The sequence below is a fragment of the Sciurus vulgaris genome (assembly GCF_902686455.1).
Source record: "Sciurus vulgaris genome assembly, chromosome: 2".
In the NCBI taxonomy this organism is placed as follows: Eukaryota; Metazoa; Chordata; class Mammalia; order Rodentia; family Sciuridae; genus Sciurus; species Sciurus vulgaris.
In genome coordinates, this window is record NC_136462.1 from 9,815,438 (window position 1) to 9,836,743 (window position 21,306).

General features: G+C 35.7%; 1 protein-coding gene across 4 annotated transcripts in view; it reads right to left on the bottom strand.

Annotated features, from left to right (window-relative positions):
• The window catches only part of VRK1 (VRK serine/threonine kinase 1), a 79,878-nt gene that overhangs the window by 35,627 nt on the left and 22,945 nt on the right, over positions 1-21,306 (bottom strand). For all 4 annotated transcript variants that reach the window (XM_079126554.1, XM_079126552.1, XM_079126553.1 and 1 more), the window contains exons 2-3: positions 9,441-9,606; positions 4,390-4,445 (exon numbers count right to left, since the gene is read on the bottom strand). In XM_079126554.1, the coding sequence (XP_078982680.1) occupies positions 4,390-4,445; positions 9,441-9,600 (216 nt within the window). In that variant the 5' untranslated portion in view covers positions 9,601-9,606. The remainder of the gene's footprint in view (positions 1-4,389; positions 4,446-9,440; positions 9,607-21,306) is intronic.

A 21,306-nucleotide genomic window follows, 5' to 3' on the forward strand; every position in this document is an offset into this window, starting at 1 on the left:
TTTATTTTTTTATTTTGAGATAGGGTCTCACTAAGTTGCTTAGGGTCTTGCTAAATTGCTGAGGCTGGTCTTGAACTTGCAATCCTCCTGCCTCAGGCCCCCAAACCACCAGGATTACAGGCGTGCACTACCACACCTGGTAACAACTGAAATATTTCAAATTATTCATAATAAATGTAATTCTAAGATAAAACGTAGGAGAATCTCAGGTTATTACAGAACAAAAAACATGTTTGTATTCCACTTCCTTCCAAGAGATGGAGATCAAATAAACCAGCTGTCAAGGGGGTCAAAGGTAACCAGATCATTTGAACCTTGAGACTATGAGAAGTCCTTTTAAGAGGGCTTACTTCTCACAATGAAAACCTTTAGAAGATCCTATGAAGAAATTAATCTTACCAAGATTTAATATTTTAATTTTCTGTATCAAAGACAAATGTAGACAATATTCTGCAACCCCATGCAAATGACCCCATTTAATGTTAAGAGTTTTAGTTTCTCAGACTCAGCAGCAAGCTGAATCATTCAAAAAGAAATGCTACTCCAAAGTGAGAAAGAAGAAAAATCTGAAATGAAAGAGTATCAAGGAAAGGGAAATGATAGGAAAACAAAGCACCGACACCAAGCTTTAATCATTTCACCTCTGCTGCTGGGCATGAGGGAGTAGTAAGTAGGACCCAATTAGCACTCCGGCTAATAAACAAATACAAAAGTGGACAAAAACCAGGAAATTACCACTTTCAGAAATTAGATAATAAGTAGTTCTCTACGACCTCTAAAAGACAGGAAGTAGAATGACACCCATGCCAGCCTTGACTTTTTTCTTGGAGGCACTCGGAATAAAAAAAGGAGATGATGGAGCACAAAAGAGACCAAAGCACACCAATGTGGTCCTTATTTCAAAACTCAGCTATGAGATTAGAAAATTCTAAATTTAGTCCTTGATCCACTTTGAGTTGAGTTTTGTGCAGATCAATTTAATTCTACTACATATGGAAGAGCAAGAAATAAAATCAAGAATCAATAAAAGGGATGGTATCAAACTAAAAAGCTTCTTCACAGCAAAAGAAACAATCAAGAACATGAATAGAGAGCCTACAGAATGGGAGAAAATCTTTACCAGCACCTCAAACAAAGCACTAATCTCCAGGATATACAAAGAACTCAAAAACACCACCAAAAAAACAACCCAATCAATAAATGGGCAAAGGAACTTAACAGGCACTTCATAGAAGAAATACAATGAATCAGCAAATACATGAAAAAATGTTCAATATCTCTTGCAATCAGAGAAATGCAAATCAAAACTTCACTGAGATTCCATCTCATCCCAGTCAGAATGTCAATTATCAAGAATACAAGCAACAGTAAGTGTTGGCAAGAATCGGGGGCGGGGGAGGCACACTTATACATTGCTGGTGGGACTGCAAATTGGTGCAAACACTCTGGAAAGCAGTATGGAGATTCCTTACAAAACTTGGAATGGAACCACCATTTGATCCAGTTATCCCACTCCTAGGAGTTACACACCCAAAGGACTTAAAGTCAGCATACTACAGTGACACAGTCATATCAATGTTTATAACAGCTCAATTCACAACACTCAAGCTATGGAACCAACCTAGGTGCCCTACGACGAATGGATAAAGAAAATGTGGTATATAAACACAATGGAATATTATTCAGACATAAAGAAGAACGAAAATGGCATATGCTGGTAAATGGATGGTACCGAAGAATACCATGCTAACTGAAATAAGCCAGTCCCAAAAAACGAAAGGCAAAATGTTCTCTCTAATATTTAGATGCAAACCCACAGCAAGGGAGGGTAAGATTAGAAGTTCATTAGACTAGACAAAGGGGAATGAAGGAAAGGGAGGGGACGTGGTAATAAGACAGTAGAATGAATCAAACATATCTTTCCTATCCTCATATATGAATACACAACCAATGTAAATCCACATCATGTACAACCACAATAATGGGATCCTAACTGGAACAAGGTATGCTTATTCTGTGTATGTATAACACTTCAAAATAAACTGTACTGTTATGTAAAAAAACTTATAAAAGAAGAAAATTCTAATTTAGAAATACTAGGGGAAATTTAAAGACCAATATCCCTTATGAAGAAAGACACAAAAATCCTTAACAAAATATTATCAAAGTAATTTCAGCATTAGGTAAAAAGCACAATACAACTTGACTGGGCAGGGTATGTGTTAAAAATGCAAACATAATTCTACACTCAATTATCAATCAATGTAATTGCCCCATTAACAGAATAAAGGAGAAAACAGTATGATCCATCTCAAAAGATGCATAAAAAGCAATCAGAAAATAAACGAGCAAACTAGGGGAAAATATTTACAACACATATATCTACAAAAGGACATATCCAGAGTAACTTTCTCTCAACTCAATTAGGAAAAAGCAAAACAACCCAGCTATTTTTTTAAAAATAATATAAAGAAGGCATTGGACAAGGCTGAGAAAGCACTCCACACACAAAAAGATATATATGAATGACTAATAAGTAAAATGAAAAGTGTTCACAATTATTAGTCATTAAATAAATGCAAACTGAAATCACAATGAGACACTGATACGTGTCCACTATAATGGCTAAAACCCAAACAAACCTGACAAAGACAATACTAAATACTGGTGAGACTGAGCAATCAGATCCCTCATGCATTATTGGTGGATGTGTAAAATGGCACAATCACTTTGGAAATCTGTCAAATACTCTGTTATAAATTCGAATGTGTGTTCCCTACAAACCAGCAATTCAACTTCTGAGCATTTATTTATCCAAGAGAAATAAAGCCTATGTCCATAAAAAAACACTTGTACAAGTATATTTACAGAAGCTTATGCATAGTAGCCAAAAGCAGGAATCAATCCAACTATGTATCAACAGAAAAACAGAATGAATGACTGATACACGAACAATATAAGTGATCTTTAAAATATTATACTAAGCACAAGCAATATATATTGCATAATACCATTAGGTAACATTCTAGAACAGTAATAACTAATCCATAGCAAAAAATCTCAGACAATCTTTACCTCCAAGGGTTCTGGGAAGTGGAGATTTAACTGTCAAAGGACATGAGAAAAAAAAAAAAAAAAAAAAAAAAAAAAGGACACGAGAAATCTTTTTGGGGTGAGGGAAAATGTTAACAGGAATAAGGGTTAAACAGTTACATGCAATTGTCAGAAGTCTTCGAACTATTTTATGTCTATGTATTTCCCTGAAGAAATTATGTCTCAATAAGGAAAATATTTTAAAAAATCATTTAAATGATTCTGGTCCAAAAAAAGTTGATTCCTAAGGGGTAAAAAAAGATTGAGTGAAACAAAACAAAAAACTCTGAAATAATTCTAATTCCTGAGTTATGAAGTCTTTAGGAAAACCCGGGAGTTATTGATTTCCCCAAATAACACATTCTGCTAACTCTTCTGTTTAATAAAAACATGTATCAAAGAACTCTGGGGGCCAGGTACAGTGGCGCACACCTATAATCCCAGCAGGAGGCTAAGGAGGAGCACTGCAAGTTCAAAGTCAGTCTCAGTACCTTAGGGAGGCCCTAAGCAACTTGTGAGACCCTGTCTTTAAATAAAATAGAAAAAAAAAGGGCTGGGGATGTGGCTCAGGGGCCAAGTGCCTCTGAGTTCAATCCTCAGTAACAAGAAATAACTTTTGGGGAGGGAACCTACAAATGTTGGTAAGTAAAAAGATGCATAATTGATTAAAAAACAAAAAAAGTAGTCTTTTTAGTTCACAAATTTGTAAACTGACCTGGCTATTCACAGTTTGCTTATTATGTCAGATGGGATGTTGTCTATCCTTACATGCTAATTTGACATTAACATAGTAAAGAAAGGCCAACAATCACAAATAATTCAATTTATTAAAATGAACAAGGAAGGGGGAAAAATTGGGAATAAGCAAAAAGAAAAAAATAGACCAAGTGGAAGCCTAGAAATAAATATAAAATGAAATATAATAAAATTACATTAAATCAGTATAGTCTTACAGGGTATAAATATAAAAAGCATCTCATCTAATTCAAACAGCTAAAACTAAAAGAATGAGCTGAATATTTTTATTCCACATCTGCATATCTCTACACTTTTATTAACAACCCCAAATATCAGTACGAATCTAATTCAAAATAGGACAGTGGGACTTTTTGAACACAAGTTATTTAAAAGTGAAAGGCTTCTTTTGTTTCTCATAAAACATTTATAAAACATTATTAAAAATGTAAAACATTATGGTTTAATTAATTCTACTTATCAGAAAGGATGTTTTACAAAATAAATATTATATTAACTTCAGTTACAAAAAGAAAAAAATTAGCTGAAATATTTTCTTACCACTTTCACAACACAGGGTGCATCACTTCCAACTGATTTTGAAGAATTTCTATCAGCTGTTTAAAATAAAGTTAAAAAATATCAGAACAAGTAACATTATTATAAATATTATACTAATATTTAGATCTGTATATCTGTAAGCCCTTGATAGAGTAAGTTTCAGTTCCCAAACATGTGTTTCAGGGAATTATCACAGCACATTTCATCAATTTTAAGACTGCTCATGTTTTAACATGTCTGAAACTAGAATGTATCTTACAATCTCTGGTTTCTAGAATTTGATCAATTCAACTACAGAAAACCCCAAGTTTAAGTTAAATATTTCTTTAACTCAAAAAAGTACTCATGGTCTTTGACATTCTGATATGTACTATGAATTCCCTGGAGAATAACTGATGTAATTTTTGAAATTTAACAAACTACGAAATCTGTTATAAGAAACATCTGAAGGGTAAAAGAGGAAGTTCAAAAAACCCTAATTTGGGGAAAACTCATCCAGATCAGTACTTAAGGACATTAGCACTAGAACTTTTAAATGCCATCCAGAATAATTTTAACGTGGCCATCTTTTTATTTCATGTAAAAAAGAAGGACTGTTTCCTCAGAATACTGAGTTAAGCACATAATATTGCCCATATTCTCACTATTTACCAAATGCCTACTCTATGCCTGTTTCTAGAAAATAGGGATTTAGCAGTGGACAAGAACAAAACAAGTCTTATTCTTATAAAGCCACCATTGAGTAGTAAGATGCAGACAACAAATAGGTATGTTTGATGATGGTAAGTGCCAAAGGGAAACTTAAGCTGGCAAGAAAGGGAGGCAGAGCTACAGTGTAGGAAGAGAACTCGTGGACACAGCATTACTCAAGCACTGATCTCAAGGGAGTGAGGGAGTGAGCCAAGAGTACAGAGGCAGAAGAGCACAAAGGACTAGACGTGGGAGCATGCTGGACAAGTGTGTAAGCGGGGAAGAAAAAGTGAGAAGAGAAATGACAGGAGACATCAGAAAAGCAGCAGGGCTTAACAGGAACATCAAGGTTTTGAGAAGAGGACTGGCAAGATCGGACTGATTTTTACACTTTGGGCTGCTTTTGGAGAATGGTATACAGGGAGCAAGGGCAGAACTGACAGGTTAGTGAGCAAGAATAGTACTCCAAGGGAGAAGAAAGAATGACTTGAACCAGCATGGAAACAGAGAAGATGGTGATACTTGGTCAGACTGTGACTATACATTCAAAGGAGAGTCAACAGGATTTGTTGTTGGATTGAATGTAAATGTTTAAGAGGAAAATATGGAGGTATGGATGACTCCAGGTTTTTGGCCTAAGCAACTGGAAAGAGGAAGTCACCACTTACTAATGGAGAAAATTGCAGGAGGAACTAATGCTTTGGATTATCTTAAGTTTGAAATGCTTACTAAACATCCAAATTCAGACGTTAAAAGGCAGTTGGATATTTAAGTCTTGAGTTCAGGAGAGTCTAAGTAGGGGAAATATATTTGAGAGTCATCAACACAGATAAACTATTTATTTATAAAACTCTGAGACTGGAAAATATCCCCTAGAGAAAGAAGAAATTCTAGGACTGAACCCTAAGGCACTCTCACATTAGAAGCTGATAAGATGGAGGAACAGGCAATGGAAACCAAGAAACTACAATCAGCTGGGAAGCAGCAGTGTTTGGAAGGGTTGCAGCTTAAATACTTCAGACTAAAGAAAAAGACCAACTGATAAAAGTGGCTAATATGGGCAGATGAAGAGGTCTGAGCTCCTTGAGGAACAGCCCCAAGGAAAATCACTGAGATACTGAATTAGTAATAAAGCAGGTTCAGAATTTTTAACAAATATTAAAATGAAGGATAGCATCCCAATAATACTGCATAATTCAGATGAGGAAAGGTGGGAAGGAAAGCAAGCTCAATAATTCACTCAAACAATATGTAGTGCAAAATATACTAGGCACAAGGAAAACAAGAGCTGTCCTCTCTGGTCAAGAAGCACATGTTTATTCTGGAATTTAAAAAAAGTAATTTCAATGCATGTAAAAAGCCTTATGGAAGGGTAAACACAAGGGGAATATACACGTATTATATATGTGTATTATATAACACAGAATATAGCTGTTCTACACCGAGCTCTGGGGAGCAAAGAGCATCATATAAAAAGACATATGCAACAAGACATATGCATTCCCATGTTTCACTGAAGCATTTCATACTACTTCCAAGACATGGAAACAACCTAAATGTCCACCAAGAGGAAGAATATATAAACATGGTATACAACAGATGACAGTGTTATGGTTTGAATTTTTAAGTGTTCCCCCAAAGACTCATCTGTATAAAGGCTTGGTCCCTAGCTGATGTAGTTTTTGGGAGTCAGCAGAACCTTTTAGGAGGTGAGATCTAATGGAAGGAAGTGGTTTATTCAGCACATGTCCTTGAAGGAGCTATTGGGACACTGGTCCCTTCCTCTCTCTGCTTTCTCTCCATTATGAGGTGAGCAGCTTGGCTCAGTCACATGCTCCCTGCCATGACATTCTGCCTCACCACAGGCACAAAAACAAGAGAGCCAAGGGACCATAGACTAAAATAGTTCAAAGTGTGAGCCAAAATAAGTCTTTCTTCCTTTTAAGTTGTTTACCTTGGGCATTCTGTTACAGCAACAGAAAGCTACTAACACAAATAGAATATCATTCAGATAAAAAAAAAAAAGTAAATAATATCATTTACAGTCGCATGGATGAACCTGGAGAACATCAAGTAAGTGACAGGACAAAAACTGCATGATTCTTACATGGGGTACCTAAGACAGTCAAACACAGGAAGAGAGAATGGTGGTTGCCAGGGAGGAAAGGGGCAGTGAGGATTTTTGTCCAGTGGGCATATAGTTTTGGTTATGTAAGATAAGTTCTAGAGATCTATTGTTCAACATAATGCCTATAGTTAACCTACTGTTTTGTGTTTAAAAATGTATTAAAAGGGTAGCTCTCAGGTTAAACAGTGTTATCACAAAGAAAAAAAGAGTGAGGAAAAGAGAAGAGAAAAGGGGCAGAAGGATGCTTCTGGAAGTGACAGTTAATTATCTCAATTGTGGAAATGAGTTCACAAGTATTTGCTGATGCCCAAATTCATTCAATTGTCAGACAGTTTTTTTATATAGCATATTTTCTCAATAAAAATATTAATTTTTTCCAAAACAATATAAAAATAATGTAAATTATCCCATGGACAATTTTAATTATATGTTGAAATGATTGTTGGAAGTATTGGTTAAACAAAATATATCAGTAATTTAAAAAAGCAGCAGCAGCATAGTCACAGATCAGAGACAAAGAGCAGACTGATGGCTAAAGCACAGATTTGAGGAGACAAAAGGGGTGGAAAAAAACATATATAGGTTCCTGTATGCCATTTTTAAAAGTTTGGCTCTTCAAGCTCACTGGAGAAACATTAAAGAGGTTTTAAGCAGGATGATCATATGATCTTATTGGCATATTAGGCCACACTCAGTCCACACTGTGAACAACAGGATGCAAGGAGGTCAGAACTGGACAGAACTGTGACAGTGTGAGTCCAGAGAAGATAATGGCCTAATCTAGGGTACTGGCAGCAAAGACAGAGAGAAATGGATAGATTTGAGAAGTCACAGTTAAAGCAACAGGATTAGATAAGGTACTAGGACTATTAATGCAGGAATACTCAAGAACACCTTCCCAGTTTCTAGTTTAACAGGTTTCATTCATTCAGATAACCCTCTCTTAATCATGAGATGATCAGAAAATATGATATAAATTTAAGATATGTCTATGGGTCATCTATCTACAGGCCTGTTGTAGGCCACTGGCCATGGGCCTGGATACAGGAGATCAAAAATAAGGTTACAGATAAAAGACAAGGAAATCTAAAATAAAGAAAAGAAACAAAAGCCATGAAATCTAATAAGATCAGTCTGAGAAAACATACAGAGAGATAAGTGAGCCAAGGAAGGAAGAACACATGAGTACTTACAAAGAAGACTAAGCACAGCCAGAGAAGAAGAAAATGAGGGGAGAAGGTATAATACCATGGAAGATGATGGAAGTTTGCTTTTTTTTTTTTTGAGAAAGATATACAGTATCAAATACTGCAAGAAAAAAACTCAGTGAAAATTCAAAGGCAATCTATTAAGTTCATGAATAGACACTAAAGATGATCTTGAATATTTTGTTTCAATGTATCAGTGGGTACAAAGAGATAAACTGGAGGCAGAAATATTGAAGCAAATCCCTCCTTCTTAAATTGGTCATCCCAGATTTAAAAAAGCAGTTTTATCACACAATACTGTCAAACCATCAGATGTTAAAAATACCACTAGATAGCACCTGTTACTAATACATACAAACAAAACACAACACATATGCAAAGCAAGTTTCAAATCTACAAAAGGTTATAAAATAAAGCAAATAACAAAATGCATTAATACAACCCCTACTAATATTCCTGGTGAACAACCAGGTAAAGTACTTTATAAATCAATAATTTAACCTACAGAATTTCTGGGTTCTACATGGATCTCCAAAAATTTCAATGTAAGTACACTAATTAATGCTACATTTGATCAGGCCCAATATGCAGTTTCTTAGGTCATTTTCCGAATTCCATTACACTGATTATTAAGGTTGTACAGAAAGGAGAAAAAAACCACAATTGTAAAAAGCATATAAAATTGTCAAAAAGGGAATCCATTCTAATTGGATTGAGGTGGGGGAGAAAAGAAGTACATACCTTTGAGTCTCAAAAGAGATTAAAATTGTATAAAATACCTTAAAAATCTAAAGTCATAGAGCACACTAGTGACAGTATTACATATATTTTATTCTCTTTTCAACTATGATTAAATGAGCGATCTTCTACTCCTATGTCAGAGATGCATTTTTGTTTAATCATACAATATTACGTTGACTGCACATTATTAGGAACATCCAAAAATAGCTCACAAATGAGAAACCATTTTGATAAGAAAGCATATAAGTCTTTGGATTGATAATCAGAAGTACTCATACACTTACCAAGATATATACAGCCAAAGCCACCTTGGCCAATGGGTAATCCTAGCTTCCATTCCTTTTTTGACATGTCAGTTACTATCTCCCCAGCTGCAAATTGTTCCGCAAGACGTCTCTTTGCAGGACCCTGTCTTACAGCCTGAGCTGCTTTCACACGAGGCATTTTTCACTGTAAGACAGAACAAAGCAACACTCACAAGTATAATCTCAGTAGTGTTCAAAACATTTTTCCTAAAGGAAAGCTTCTGTGCAACAGAGAGGTTGTTCAAATTCTACTTATCCCAACACTTAAATTAAGGACATCTGCTAATTCTGGTTTATAATGGCTCAAATTCAATTTCATTTTTTCTTAAATTGGACAGGAGACTATAAATAAAATAATCTATGCAATTACTTTCAAGAAAATATTTAGTTTTAATTTCAAATACAAATCATGTATGATTAAAACGTTATTTTTAAAAATTATTCCATGAACAATTGAGGGGAAAGGTGCATAAAGTAGAATGCACACTACAGCAACATCATGAGTGGTTTACGAAAATGAACAGTGATGTGTTAAGTTCACAGTACGACTGTATTGTGAAAACAATGCAATTACATACAACGGGCCCTTGGGACACTGAATTAGATGCTTTAAGTGGGTCTCATTCATCCTCTAGACCCTGAAGACCACATTACCACATCCATTTAACAGAGAAGGAAATTTAGGCTCAAGGTTAAACCCTGATCATGGTAGTTGCAGCAGCACAGCTGTTTAAACTCCCTGAATTTCCCCTTAACACCAGACAGGACGACATGAGAGCAAAACTTAAAACCTATGGATAACAAAACTGGGGGACAGCAGCTCTATTTCCACAATCCCAGAATGAGCAGGTAAGACAAACCAGACAGGAAAATTCTCAAAAGTAACCAGCTAGGCTCCACCCAAGCTAAAGAGAAATCGCTATGGACATAAAACAAAGTAACACTATGAAGATAATATAAGGAAAAGGTTCTAATAAAAGTGAGCCTGGGAATTAACCTCCAGATTTTGGAAGACTACACAAAAACAAATGGAGAGGGACCTCTAGAAATGATATAAAGTCAACCTGAACCACATCAACTAAAACTGTGTACCTAAAGAAAACTACTTGTGTACAAATCTAGCAACCGAAAGGAATCAAGGCCTAGTACCACACAAAATTGATATGGGGTGGAGGGGAGAAAATATTCCTTAAAAAAAACACTTCCTTCCAGAAAATTAACGGCGATAAATATTTCAAAACAAGGTAACAAAACTTTACATACAAAGACTAACAAGAAAAAGCATTAGAAAAATTCATAAACTAAGTGGCATAAAAAAATAGTTAAAAATAAAAGACAAGGAGCTAGGTAGATACCTCAGTGGCAGAACGCATTTGGCATGACTATGCAAGACCCTGGATTTGACCCCCAACACCAAAAAGAAAAAAGACAAAATAGCTTCAGAAATGAAGATTAAATTAGAAGGCAAGCAGACTGAAAAGAAACACTTCAATGGCTTAAGAGAAACAAAATAAAAGGGAAAAAAAAACAGAAAATCAGAAATGACAAAAAAATTAGAAAGTGGTTTCTTTGGGTTTACTTTGGTGGTGCTGGGGATGGAGCGCAGGGGTGTCTCAGATAACCAAAATCACTAAAGAAACACCAACATCACTGCACACTAAATATACACACACACACACACACACACACACACACACACACACCTATGTAGAACTGAAATGGAAAAAAGGGTTAGAAAGGATAGAGTACATAAAATGGGCAAATCTTCAAACAATCTAGACATAGTCCAACTATAAAAAGGGGGAGAACATATATAAAAGAAGCAACTTTCCAGTAATCATACTGCAGTGATACTTTCGTTAACTAAGACTACTGTGTGCATAAATATGGAATGATGCAAATAAGTAAGAATCCCTCACTAATCCTTTCAGTTACTCACAGATGAATGAGGTTTGAAAATATTGAATGGAAAATTCCAGAAATAAACAATTCATACGTTTTAAACTGCACGCCATTCTGAATGGCATGATGAAATCTTGAGTCATACCACTCTGCTCAGATGTGGACAGGATACATCCTTTTGTCCAATGTGTCTGTGCTGCATATCCTCAGCGTCCATTAGTCATAGCATCCATCTTGGTTATCAAAATTTACTGTCACAATATTGCACTGCTTGTGTTCAAGCAAAACAGGTTAACAGTAGCCTAAGACTACTTCATAATGTCTAAGTCATTCACCTCATTTCATCTCAGCAGACAGGTACCATATCATCTTACATTACAAGAAGGGTAAGTGTAATACAATAACATGTCTTGAGAAAGAGACGCACATAACTTATTAAGGTATACTGTTATGACTGTTATTAAGTTATTGTTGTTAATCTCTTACTCTAAATTCTACCACAGATATGTATGTACAGGAAAATACAGAGTATACACAGGGTTCAGTACTATCAGAGGTTTCAGGCATCCACAGCAGGAGTCTTGGAATGATTTCCCAGTGGATAAGGGGAAACTACTGTAACTAGGTATCATTCTCATTCTACTATCCTTGGTGTCCTTAAAAATCACAGTTCAAATATGGAAGAAAGGAGATACAAATGAGAAAAAGGAAAGGTATATTAAAAGTGCTATACGTGAAAATACATTTAAATATAAGAGTTTACCTTTTACAAAAAAGTACACATATACATACATATTCGATCCTTTGTTATCCCTTGCCCCAGTCACAGAAAAAGTTTAGAAACAATAACCAAACCAGAAAAAAACAAGCATCCTAGCACACAAACTGTATTTCTGAAATACTGTTTCTACACTCCTTAAAGAAATAATTGAGGGCTAAGGATATAGCTCGGTTGGTAGAGTGCTTGCCTCACATGCACAAGTCCCCAGGTTCAATCCGCACCACAAAAAAAAAAAAAAAAAAAAAAAAAAAAAAGATTGATTCCAGTTCTGGAGCTGAAAATCTGTAAGAAAAACTTAGGCCATCTTGTCATACTAAATGGCAAGAAAGCTATCAAAAACTACCAGGGTTTATATCAAATAGGTCTAAGGCCAGCTTCAAAGATACTCCAACTGAGAGGACAATTTGAGTCAATAAAAATAACAATCACAATGCATTCAAACACATAAAATGGGTATATCTGAAGAGTTCACAAAAGAAATTCTAAATGGATAAACTTTAAGAGGATAACAGGAAGCTACTTCATTATAAGAACTGGTAAAGGGAGAAAATCAAGGTTTTATCCTCTTTCCTACATGAATTGTACCACTGGGTAAGCAAATAAAAGATGAAGAGAAATTTCTCCTTATAGAAATAGTTCAGCTAATAAGAAGAATGGTTTTAGGTTAGCACCATTATTCCCAATTCCATCTCCCAATGGATCTGATTTGCATTAAGCACTGGTAGCTACTAACATGAAAATAAGAGATCCATTTGTCTCCTGCTAAAAGAACACACCACCATCCATTAAGCAGCCACACCAAAACAGATAAACCAAGACGAAACAGAACTTGAATCTGATCAAATCTAATTTACAAGATATGAAAAGAACACAATAAACTAAAATAGGAATGTGATCAATAAACTACCATGAGAATACTGTAGCACATACAATTTTTCAACAAATAAAGGGCGAACCAGAATGGGGAAGAGAACTGGACTTTAAAAAAACTTAAAATACCGTATCTAAAATGAAACAAAAGCAGGTCAATTTACACCACAGTGCTTAGGGGATGCACAATTAACAGTAAGAACAAGGAAGTGGTTATCATAAAAGACAGACTTTACTTGGAGGAAGTATATGGAAGTTGTGACTAAGGTGGGACACGTGGTGACTACGATGGGACACCTGGCAGGCAAAGTTTTATTCCTTGACTAAGATGGTGCTCATGAGATCATCTTGAAAAATACACTCATTAAACCTATGTTTGTTTGATAAAGTTTTCTGTATTGTATACAAACATTAAGAAATTACAGCTCCTATAATTAACAACCACCAAGGGACCAAAATTGGAAACCTTTTCATACTCAGTGAGCTCATCCCATTCCCATTCAACACAAAGAAAGAAAAAGATTTCTAAGCAAACTCTGTATTTTGTTTCCTGTGAACTATTAGTGAACTGTGTTCATTTTCTTTCAGATTATTATTCTTGCTTTTCAACTCATATATTACGTATTTAAAAATTATCTTTGTGTTGCAAATAATATTCCCAATTTATCTTTTCACACTGATTATTTTTAGGTTTTGGATTTTATGACACCCTCAGAAAGACCTCCACTACTAAAGAAAAAAAAAATAGCGCTCATGTTTTCATTATTTTATGGTTAATATTTTGCTGGTAAAATTTTGATCTGTTTGTATTTATTTTGGTATGTGAGGTAGGAAACCAGTTTTTTCCAAATGGTTACCCAATTCTGTTTTTTCTTTTCCTCATTTTTATACATATCAGGGGAATCCACAGTGCTCAAGGAATTACATACCATACCAACTCAAGAAAACCAAGCACGAAAAATATTCACACAAACGTGTTAGGCAGGAGACAGGGCATGGGGAAGGGACCACCCCTTGGGGTTCTCAGCTCAAACGGAGAGCACTCACAACATTCTATCTGAATTTCCTTCCTATGAGGGAAAACTGGATCATCTTGTGGTGAAAGAGGAAGGTAGAAGACCACAAAGGGAATTTAAGGCAACGAAGGGAAAGTCTCCAAAGATCTTAAGCCTGTGCAGTAGCCCAGGGACTGACCTAAAGTTAACTTATTGCTAGTTAACATATCATTAGCACTGCAGTTTGCTTCCCTCTGTGTGGGTTGGGGGACACTTATGCATGGGTAGCAAAGAAGAAATTATGTCAGGTTCAGCTGTCAATCAAGGTGTCAATCAACCCCATATCCACACGGGGACAAGGGGAAAGAACTAACATTGCCCAATAAAAGTAAGCTCCACTGTGTAGTTACTTTGCCACTTGGCCCATGCTACTCTCCCAGAGTATTTTCTCTTGTTTTCAATAAACCTCTGTCTTGCTTGTTATCCTCTCAGTTCTCGCTCAATTCTTGGCTCAGGACACCAAGAACCTGGACCCAGGAGCCCCGGAGGGCCTCTGGCCTTGCAACAGAACAAAAGTATTCTTTCCTAGATAACCAAATTCTTTGCAAAAACCACCCAAACAAAAATAAAAGAATGAAAAACATCATCTAGTATGTGAAACTAACCTTGCATTTGGGTTAAAACCATCCTCACACCTAAGTCAGCTCCACATGAATGTTAAGGAATCACATACTTACTCTGTGGCTCTGACATAAGTCACTATGACACAAAAATATTTCTTTAAAATGTACCTAGATGAAACTCCTACATGTGGCTTCTAATGGAAAAAGATGTGGAGGATACCCTTCCACTGGCCCCTACAATCTCAAGCTGATCTTAGGAAACCAAAGGCCATGTCAGTGCTCAGGATCTGCTTCTCCTAGGTACAAGAGGTTCAATGGTAGTGAACTAATAAACAAGCATTTACTCAATGACTTATCTCTTCAAAGTATTGAGAGACATAAAAAAAGTAAAAAATGCAGTTAGAATACCACATACTGGTAGAGGGCAATTTAACATAACTTTCTAGGGGGAAAATTATACTTGGTGCATATGATTCTTTAATGTGCTGCTGGGCTCCATTTGTTACTATTTTATTTACAAACAAAATTGATATCCGGCTGATCTGTAAATTTTCTTTTGTCATGTTTGTTTGTCTGTTTTTCAATTTAAAGAGTTTATTTTATAAGATATATTCATGGAAAATATAAACTTGACTTTTTCATAGTGCAGAAAGTTGTTGGGTGTCGCGCGCACATGCATGGGGAATTTAAAAGGTTGAATGTAGTAATCAATCTATTTGCTCCCTTAAAAACAGGAAGTATCTGACAACATAATTTTTTATGTAAAAAAAAAAGAAGTGGTTTTGATATGCCAGCCTTAGACATACCCCTTTCCATGGGTTTAAAATATGCTTTATCCTTTAAAGATTTAAAAAATAAATATTTATTTTCTATTTTAACTACATATTAACTCAAAAGAGGTAAACATTGAAAAGGATAGTGAAAACGAGAGGTAATATCAAATATTTGTGACTTTTAAAGAAGAAATAAAAATTGGTATAGATAAGAACAAAAAAAATTTTTTTGAAGGCTCTGAGGGAAAGTTTTAGGAGCTGGGATCGTGGAATCTAAAGAAGAGATGGCTAGGGAATACTTTTTATAATGGCCCATCTTAAAACAGGTTATCCTGAGAAGAGAGTTGACATTCTTTTCACTCAAGTGGACAAATAAAGCATACTTCTGTGTAATTTTACAAGCATTTGTTTTTATCTTTTAAAAAAAGCCTTCCCCTCTCATTTCCTTCCTCCTCTCTCTTTTCCCTTCTCTCCCTCCCACCTCAATCCCAGACTCAAAACAACTGACTTTTAGCAGCTAAAGCTCCCTCCCTCCTTCTGTCCTTTGCTTTCTTCTGCAAATATTGAGCATCTATCATGGGCCAGGCAGAAAGGAAGTAAGGTTGGTAAAAGGTACATTTGGCTATGCTCTCCATGTTCATGAACATGGAGAACATTGCTAGGCTATTTCAATATTTTATAAGATATATGCACATAAACTGACATATGGCACACACTGTAATGGTTTGGATGTGAGGTGTCCCCCAAAAGCTCACATGTGAGACAATGCCAGGTGGTTCAGAGGGGAAATGATTCGGATGTGAGAGCCTTAACCCAATCAGAGAATTAATCCAATCACCTGATGGGATAAATTGAGTGGTAATTGGAGGCAGGTGAGGTGTGGCTGTCAGTGGTGGGTCCTTGGGAGGTGTGGCTTTGGGGTATATATTTTGTGTCTGGAGAGAGTAATCTCTGCTTCTTTGGTTTTTTTTTTTAATTTATTTTTTTATTGTAAACAAATGGGACACATGTTTCTCTATTTGTACATGGAGTCAAGGCATACCATTTGTGTAATCATAAATTTACAAAGGGTAATGTTTGATTCATTCTGTTGTCATGTTTGTTTTGGTATTAATATGCTCACTTCACACACCAAAAAAAAAAACTTTTGGAAGTTTCTCTTCTTTTATTACCATCTAAAACATTAAAACAGCATTTAAATGATCTATTCCTTAAAGGTTTTAAAGACCTCAATTGTGAAAGTCTGACAATACCTAGTGCTGGTAAGAAGGCACAACAACTGGGACTCTCATACACTGTTTACCACTTCAACCATTTTCGAAAATCCATTTGACAGTCGTTAACTGATACAACAATTCTTCTATGTATATACCTAAGACAAATGAAAACATGTCCATCAAAAGACATGTACAAGAATAACAGCAATTTTTATTCATAATTGCAACAAACTGGGAACCCACATACCCACCAACAAGAAAGCAGATATAATAAAATCATATATAAAATACTTTTGGGGAAGAAATGACTTAAAATTTGGAATAAGGCATCATAAGGAAGTTTCCTTGGGATCTGGCAATGTTTTATATCCCAATCTTAGTGATACTTAAACTGTATGTTCAGTTCATAAAATTAATCAAGTTGTACACTTACGATTTATTTTACTGTTTTATTTATGCAAAGTTAACAATTACACAAATCATAACAGGGTTCATTCAGAGAAAACACCCTAGTAATTTAAACAGAATTTAATAAAAAAACATTAATTTATAAAAGGTGGTAAACCACTAAAGGGGGTAAAAAACAATTTTAAGAAATATGGGACTAGCAAGTGCAGGTAACTGCTACTATCTCCAAGGTTAATAGAAAGTACCCAATTACTCTCTTTTGGAGAGGTTGTGGCAATACCCTATTGCGTAGTAGAGTTTTCTGGAATACTGGCAAGCTGGAAGCTGGTCCACTGGAGAGTACTGGTGGGAGCAAAAAGCTGCTACTACAGTGCTTAAAAAAAAAAAAAAAAAAAAAAAAAAAAAAAAAACTCACAGTAGAGAAAGTACTGCTAGCAGCTGGACCTTAGGAGAGAAAAACAAACCAAAAAAAAAAAAAAAAAAAAAAAAAAGACATTGCAACAGCAAGGAAAGCCCCTTTCTCTGCTGTCTTGCAGTAACCCCTCCTCACCTTTTATCAGCAAAACCTAACATTACTCCAGAAAGAAAGAAGAAAATATTTACAGGGTCTAGCTCAAGTATCAAACAGAGCAAAGAAAGGTAAATCTGGAGTTGAGAGGCAATAAATTGATAACTGCATTCATGTACAGAATGACAAATTTTTATGTATGCATATACACTAGTACAACAACAATACAGGACATTTCATGATATCCTAACATTGCCTAAGGCCCTTTTCTGTCAATACCACTCATGTTCTTCCAAACAAAAGCTTAGTGGTGTGCCTCTCAAGGGATACCATTTACTTGGGAGAACAGATTCTGCAAGCTCTGTCTGAGATCTGAGTCTACACCTGAGTGTCCCTTTCAACATCCTCCCATCCTCCTGGTTTACCTCACTGCACTGGAGGTGCCTCTTATCTTCTGGTTAAAGATTACAGGAAGTCTCCTAGTTTTTGAGACTATAAAATCAGTTGTGTCTCAATCTACTTGTTCCTCAGATGACTTCTGAAAGAGGAATTACTTAGAACCAAAGTCCCTGCTCACAAAAATAACATAAGCACAAGTCCTTGCCTTAGTAGTTAACAAGTATTCTAAAATACTAATTCTAATTAAACAATTGCATTAGTACACTCCAGACTTCTAATAATGAAACCAATACCTGCATTAAGGTTTCTATTAAACAATACACTGGAGGGTATAACCCATAACCAAATTAAATCTTTCTGCATTAATTTCAGCCCACTTTGCCCAAATCTACTATTATAGTAGCCAATGCGACAGAGAGGTTTCGAAGGAAAGAAAAAAAGTTTTATCACATAATCCATTACATAATCTGACTGCTTCTTTTCCCTTTGATACTAAATGAAATGCAGATGCAATTGAAAAGCACATCAAGATGCAAATCAATACTGTCCTTTGCTGAAATCACTCACTGGTATATTCCATATTAGCATATTCACCAAAATTTAATTGTAAACAGAGTAATTATGGTACTAAAGTTATTAAATACACAAAGCAAGCTTGGAACTATACATATTCAAATAGAATTTCAGTGGCAGATCAACTTTTATATCTGAAACAATACCCTAATTAATAGTCAGCTCTGATGATAAAATGGTCCTGTTTTTCAGATAACATTCCAAAAAAGTTCTGCTATGAATATTAAAACTAAGTTTTGTGAATAGATTTTTAAAATTTCAATAGCTATATTTATCATAATATGGTACTGTATTTAGACAACTGGCATTTTTTCAAGTTCTGGATTCAAATTTGGAACTTTTTTTTTAATCTGCTGAGAGAAGGGGAAAAAACCTTGAATGGATCACAACAATGACACTAAGACACTTACTGAGTCCTATGAATTCATCATACCCATGCTAGGAAAATTACAATGCTGCATAAAGCTCATTATATATTGCATGACTACTCCAAAAGTTTTCCTAAAATAGGTATGCACATAAGCTCCTTTAAGGGCCATATATTTTTTATGAAATTGCTTTAAAATCATAAACTTCACTGATGTTTCATACTATACAGAAAGACACGGACTCAAGGATAATTTAGGGCAAGTTGGACTACTTGCCATTTCACTAACGTGGTACTGTAAGGCCCCCCAAAAAGGAAACCCCAACTCTGTCCCATGGATGGACGGCAACCCCAATCAACCGCAGGAGGCGTCACTTGATGCAAACCGCAAGAGGTGTTTATTCCAGCGCGCTGGGACCCAACTCCAGGAGTCGAGTCCCCAGCAGAAAATCTTGTAGGTTTATAAAGGCAGAAACCACACATCGGGAGGGGTCACACATGAAAGGGGGAAAAGGGGGAACAAAGCTGCCAGGAAATTTCAAAGGGGGTCTGGGTTTGCTGACAAAATGTTTCACAATGTTTTACAACAGGCTGTAGATTCTGGTCAATAGTTTCTGGTAATCCTACTGTTTGAGCACTATCTGGCTATCAGGCTCAATTTACTCTTTTACTCTCTGTTTGGGGCTGTTTCCTGGAACAGCTTTAAGGGCTTTGTTCCCATTACTGGGAGGGAAACCTTAGGGAGTTGAGATAAAACAGACAGCTTAAAAAAATGTCCATTCTTTCAGTACCAACACTTTATCTCCACTCTTTGGTCTTTCTTCCTTATTTCATCCCCACCCAAATACATTTATTGAAATCTTTCCCATATCTAACGACCTACCTCTTCCTTGGTCAGATATGACCTTTGAAGTATTGTTCATACCTCTTATTGCGCATGAGAAAGGTCCCCTATAAATTTACGGGCTACCAGGATACAAAAATGCCTTATTCACAACATATTATACTTTGCAGAAACTGAATACATTTCTTTTCTATAACCAAGAAACAAAATGGTTAAGTTTTTAATCCAAATGCCTGATGTCTAACTTTATCCTGACATTGCCCGATTGTAGAGGATCCTGCCACTCTTTCTAAAAGTTCAGCAATCACTCTCCATGACTATGTTGTTTATTCAAAACTGTAATTCCTCTTCCTAACTCATAATTCTTAACAGATGATGTAAATCCTAATTTTGAAAGAAAACAGAAGTTTCAGAAAGAAATTCCCTTATCTTTCCAAGAATTGAATCTACAAACCACCTGCACCCATTTGAAGTCCAACTTGCATCCAATCCTAGCTTCCTTCTCTCCTCACTATGTAAAAAAGCTATTCTCCTATGGAACATCAGGTCCTTCACCTTATATTCCATCCCCTCCAAACTTCTCAAGATTTATACTATTAATTCATCCTTCTCTCATATAATCAGTGTCTACCACAACTGCATCCTTCACATCAGTTTTCAAAAATGCTCAAGGTTCCCCAGTAAAAAATTAAAAAATGTTTTTTAATCCCCCTCCATTAGCATCCTTTCTTTTCCTTTTCAATGCCAAATGTCTGAATAATCATCTGTATTTACAATAATTTCCTTTTTCCTCACTTACTCAAACTCATGTCATCTGGACTCTATCTACATGACTCCAATCGAACAACTCTTGCTAAGGTTACCACTGGCCCCCACATTACAAAAGCCAGATAACATTTTCAATCCTTTTTCATTTACCTACCCAGCAGCACTCAACACTTGCTCATTCTTCTTTCTTTAAATAATCTCTTCCTTTTGCTTGGACTCCATTCTACCACTCAGGTCACTCATGGTTCTAGATAATTTGGGTGTACAAGTAACAGCTTGTTCTTCCAAGAGGCTTGCTGTCCTCTTTCATAGACAATTTTCCTGAGTTGTACCAAAGACCCTAAGGTAGAAGCATGCCTGGCCAACAAAGAGTGGCCAGGGTGAAATGAACAAGTGGGAGTCAGAGGTGAAGTGAGAGGGCTAGCATAGAAGCAACAGATTAAGCAGATCCTTGAAGGCCACTGATGGAACTCAGACTTTGGCAAAAGGGTAAACCTACCTTCTACAAGCTTTGGAACATACATTATACTTGCATTTTAACTCGTAATATTTCATCAAGAACACTTAAGTCAAGATTTTTCCACTATCTTATTTCTTACCAAAGCTTTTACATTTTTGATATTTTTTGCTAACATGTATGAGTTCATTTTCAAAATACAGTCCATCTATAAAATGAACTATACAAGCTTGAATTCAAAATTTTAAACACTCCCATTGTGTCTGTGTTAAAAAAAAGTCACCTCAGGTAGGAATGGGTTTATAATATATCAAATTCATCCCTAAAAAGTAGAGGATGAAACTGGGCATCGTGGCACAC